General features: G+C 40.9%; 1 protein-coding gene across 1 annotated transcript in view; it reads right to left on the minus strand.

Moving 5' to 3' along the window:
- Positions 1-5,325, minus strand: part of LOC106872073 (cysteine-rich motor neuron 1 protein) — a 92,458-nt gene that overhangs the window by 15,073 nt on the left and 72,060 nt on the right. The window contains exons 7-8 of the mRNA XM_052968507.1: positions 4,023-4,199; positions 1,737-1,904 (exon numbers count right to left, since the gene is read on the minus strand). Coding sequence (XP_052824467.1) covers positions 1,737-1,904; positions 4,023-4,199 — 345 coding nt within the window. The remainder of the gene's footprint in view (positions 1-1,736; positions 1,905-4,022; positions 4,200-5,325) is intronic.

Raw genomic sequence — 5,325 nt, forward strand, 5'->3', positions numbered from 1 at the left:
ACAATTATGTGTGTGTGTGTGTGTGTGTGTGTGTGTGTGTGTGTGTGTGTGTTGAATAAAGTTACAGATTGAATTTACCTGGCTTTCACACAGTTTTTACCAAATTTGCTCAAAAAGGCATCAATAACCAAAAGAACCAGTCAAGTGATTGGTTGATGTAATTAATTAACCCCACACACCAGCTGGCTTTGTTTCTAAATTAGAAACAGTTATCATTATCATCATCATTTAACGTCCGCTTTCCATGCTAGCATGGGTTGGACGATTTGACTGGGGACTGGCGAAGTGGATGGCTACATCAGACTCCAATCTGATTTGGTAGAGTTTCTACAGCTGGATGCCCTTCCTAACGCCAACCACTCTGAGAGTGAGATGGGTGCTTTTTATGTGCCACCGGCACGAGGGCCAGTCTGGCAGTATTACAATTATAAGGCAGCGAGCTGGCAGAAATGTTGCTGATATGCTTAGTGGTATTTCGTCCATCCTTACTTTCTGAGTTCAAATTCTGCTGAGGTCGACTTTGCCTTTCATCCTTTTGGGGTCAATAAATTAAGTACCAGTTGCATACTGAGGTTGATCTACTTGACTGGCCCCCACCCCAAAAATTTCAGGCCTTGTGCCTAGAGAAGAAAAGAATTAACCCCCCACATCCTTTCAAGGTTGATAAAATAAATACCAGTTTAATACCAGGAGTTAATCTAATCTACTTACCTCCTCCTCTGAACTTGCTGGTCTTGTGCCAAAATTTAAAATCATTATTATTATCATTTATTATCTTTGCACAGCTTCTAATGCTGGAGATGTACTACAGTGTCAGCCGTTAACTACCAGTGAACTAAGGTAACATCCCTTATTTTTCGAGCACCTTCCAGAGTATTCGAGCGGTTCCAAGCAGTGCTTTTTTTCTGCATGGGCTCCACCCTTATTGCAACCCTTATTTGTTCCATGTACTTCTCAAAAAAAAAAAAAAAAAAACGCAAAAAAAAGAAACAACTTGAAAATCCCGCCCAAATTATTATTAAGGTGACAGGCTGGCAGAACCATTAGCATGCTGGCAACAAGCTTAGCAGCATTCCATCCATTGTTTTTATATTCTGAGTTCAAATGCTGCGGGGTTTGGACTTTGCCTTTCATCCTTTTGGGGTTGAGAAAATAAGGACCAGTTGAGTACTGGGGTTGATATAATCAACTTACTCTCTCCTCTGAAATTGCTGGCCTTGTGCCAAAATTTGAAATCATCATCATCATCATCATCGATGATGACGATGATGATGGTGGTGATGATGGTGATGGTGATGATGATGATGGTGATGATGATGATGGTGATGGTGATGATGATGGTGATGGTGGTGGTGGTGGTGATGATTTTTAATAATAAGGTTGCAAAATTTGGGAGGAGGAAGTTCCGTCACTGATATTGAACTCAGCATAAGACTGGTTGTTTATTTGACCAACTCTTGAAGGAAGAAAGGCAAAATGGACCTTAGTGTGGTTTGAACTCAGAATATAGAATTAGAAAAAAATACCACAAGGTATTTTGTTCAACACTCTGCTGATAGCAATAACAATAATAATACTAATAATAATAATAATGAGGGATAATAACGATAGATAATAGCGACTAATTCAGGGTTTTAATAAAGAAAAGAAAAAAACAACAACAAAAGAACAAAAACAAAGAGAAACAAACAAAAAATACTTTGCAGGTAGGAAGAATGACAATAATGAGAACTTACTCTCACAGACTGGACAGCACTGTCCTGGGACACTTCGGCCATTTGGACAGCGAACGGAACACATTTCGGTCTGACATTCTACAACACCATTATTACATTGACATGACAAACAACCTTCTTCTTTCCATTTCTCAGAATTCTTGTAAAGTCTGTCACCATTCATACAACCTTCGGTGAGGAATAATTAAATAATTACATGTCAAATTAGAATTATTAATTTATTACTGACATTAGTCCCATGGTGGTAAATTACGGATGAAAGAACGTTACTTATTTTACTGACCCCAGGATGTTGAAAGTCACAGTTATTGAGATTTGAACTTGGGATACAAAATAAGGTAATCGAATAAAAATCCTTTCTGTTATAAGCACAAGGCCTGGATTTTGTGGTGAGGGGGATTGTCGATTACATTGACCCCAGTGATTCACTGGTACTTAATTTATCAACCCCAAAAGGATGAAAGGCAAAGTTGACCTCAGCGGAATTTGAACTCAGAACATAGTGACGAGTGAAATACCATTAAGTATTACATCCAGTGTGCTAACGATTCTGCCAGCTCGCCAATTTAATCTAATCGAATAATGTCATCAGTCTTAGACACAAAGGGAAAAGAAACGGTCAGATATATCAACCCTAGTATATGTCGTGACACTCCGTCAGTTACGAGGACGAGGGTTCCAGTTGATCTGATCAACGGAACAGCCTGCTCGTGAAATTAATGTGCAAGTGGCTGAGCACTCCACAGACATGTGTACCCTTAACGTAGTTCTCAGGGAGATTCAGCATGACACATAGTGTGACAAGGTTGGCCCTTTGAAATACAGGTACAAGAGAAACAAGAAGAGTGAGAGAAAGTTGTGGTGAAAGAGTACAGCAGGGTTCACCACCACCTCCTGCCGGAGCCTCGTGGAGCTTTAGGTGTTTTCGTTCAATAAACACTCACAACGCCCGATCTGGGAATCAAAACTGCGATCCTATGACTGTGAGTCTGTTGTCCTAACCACTGGGCCATTATGTCTCCACAGTACATGTAAAGTGAAGAATCTTCCCAGTCATATAGACTCATGATGGCTGGTCTCCTGGTTTCTATGATGTCCCCACCTGGATGGGACACCAGTCTGTTGCAGGAATACTCGGTTCTACCAGCTGAGTGAACTGGAGCAACATGAAATGAAGTGTTTTGCTCAAGAACACAACGCATCACCCAGTCCAGGAATTGAGACCACAATCTTACGATCACGAGTCCACCACCCTAACCATTAAGCCATGCACCTACACCCTAGTACATGACTGGTGCTTTATTTTATCGACCCTGAAAGGAAGAAAAGCTAAGTTGATGTAACCAGGATTTGAGCTCAAAACATAAAGAGCATAAAAAAAGGATTAAAAAAATAATTCTGGGTCCTAAATGGCCAACATTACATGTTTTATTTCCCTAAAGTTTTTTTTTTTTTACCTGAATATGATCTGGTGAAATTGATTGCATCTAATATATCCCTGTGTCTTTTATGCCATCAACTATGGTAACTAAATACTTCCAGGAATTTAATCCATTTCTCCAGTGTTACAGATAAAGGCATTTTGTCTGCAGACAAAAGGTCTTTAGCTGCATCAGAAAATGGTAGCCAAATCTTCCTCAAGTCACACTATTCTTTTAAAAAAATAAGACATACAAAAACAGTGTAGTCTTTGATATACAAAAAGGCAGGAGGGTCATGGTTAGATCACTTTTGATTATGGCTGATCTGCTGAACTTCTATGTGGTCCTTCAACCTGCCAAAACTAGAATGTAAATCTCCTACAAATATACACCCTGTATTTTATCTTCTGCTTCTTTCAGTCTGTAGCCATGTTCGGGTACCAACTTGAAGGGTTTTAGCTGAATGGATTGACCACCAGAACTAATATTTTCTGAAGTCTGGTGGTACTTATGGTATTGGTCTTTTTGTTTTTTAAACCAAACTGCTAAATTATGGGGACATAAACAAACTAATACTGGTTATCAAACAATGGTAGGAGACAAACACAACACACACACATGATTACATGATGAGCTTCCACCTAGTTTCTGACAACCAAATTTATTCACAAGGCATTGGTGAAAGGGGCTATGGTGGAAGACACTTGCTCAAGGTGCCACACTGTGGGATTGAACCCGAGACCATTAGGTTGCAAAGCAAGCTTCTTAAGCACACAGCCATGCCTGTGCCTATCATTTAATATATATCAAGCAATGAGACAGCCATAGCTGGAGAGACTAGCTCTAAGGGATAAGTGATACATACCTTTGCAGACAGGACAGCACTGTCCTTGTGGGACGGTCATCCAGCCACACTGGAGGGGCTTGCATTTCTCCTTCTGACAAGAGATCAGACCATTGTTACAGCTGCATTTGGTGCAGTTGTCATGCTTCCATTCAGCAAGATGTTGGTAGATTCGTCCATCAGAAAAACAAATGTTCCCTACAGAAGGAAAGAAGTGGAGGGTGGGGGGAGAGAGGAAGAAAGAGAACAGAAAATGTATAAATACAAGCAAAAACAAATTACAAAAATATATTTTATTGTTTGTGGGAGAGGTACAGCTCATAGCTTTCACTTTCTTTTGAATATACATCAAAGCTTTGGTATGTGTGTGTGTGTGTGTGTGTGTGTGTGAGTGTGTATATGCACCTGTCTATATATGTGTGTGTATATACATATGTCTGTGAGTGTATTTGAATGACTGCAGGTGTGTAAACACCCAGTTCTCTACACAAAGTCATGTAAACACACAAACCTCTACATGTATTACAATAATTAACTTGCTCCAGATAAACACAGATGTGCTGGCGCCACATGAAAAGCACCCATGGTGGCACCATGTGAACAGCACCTGCTCTGGTGTCACATAGAAAGCACCCAGTACACTGTGTAAAGTGGTTGGCATTAGGAAGGGCATCCAGCTGTGGAAACCATTACAAAACAGACAATTGAAGTCTGGTGCAGCTTTCTGGCTGGTCAGCTCCTGCCAAACTCATGCCAGCATGGGAAACGGATGTTAAATGATGATGATGATATACACACAAATGCATACTTGTATTTTACACACATACACACACACATTCATCAGATCAGGTCTCCTGCCCCTAAATAGTTCACTATTTTGATACTTGGCTTTCTATGGCTCCTTGCGTAATGTAACCATTAGTCAGAATAGACAGGCAGAAGTGAGGGCTCTCCTCTCTTGGAAGACCAGAAAATATCATGAGTTGGCTCCTGTGCAGGTGGCATGTAAAATACACCATTTTGAGCGTGGCCGTTGCCAGTACCGCCTGACTGGCCCTCGTGCCGGTGGCACGTAAAAGCACCCACTACACTCTCTGAGTGGTTGGCTTTAAGAAGGGCATCTAGCTGTAGAAACTCTGCCAGATCAGATTGGAGCCTGGTGTAGCCATCTGGTTTCACCAGTCCTCAGTCAAATCGTCCAACCCATGCTAGCATGGAAAGCGGACGTCAAACGATGATGATGCCCTTTCTCCTGTGATAACCACCACCAAAACGCACACACACACACAAAAGTGTAACACCTGGAATGTCTCAACTTACCGTT

This window comes from Octopus bimaculoides, chromosome 6, assembly GCF_001194135.2.
Source record: "Octopus bimaculoides isolate UCB-OBI-ISO-001 chromosome 6, ASM119413v2, whole genome shotgun sequence".
Classification (NCBI taxonomy): domain Eukaryota; kingdom Metazoa; phylum Mollusca; class Cephalopoda; order Octopoda; family Octopodidae; genus Octopus; species Octopus bimaculoides.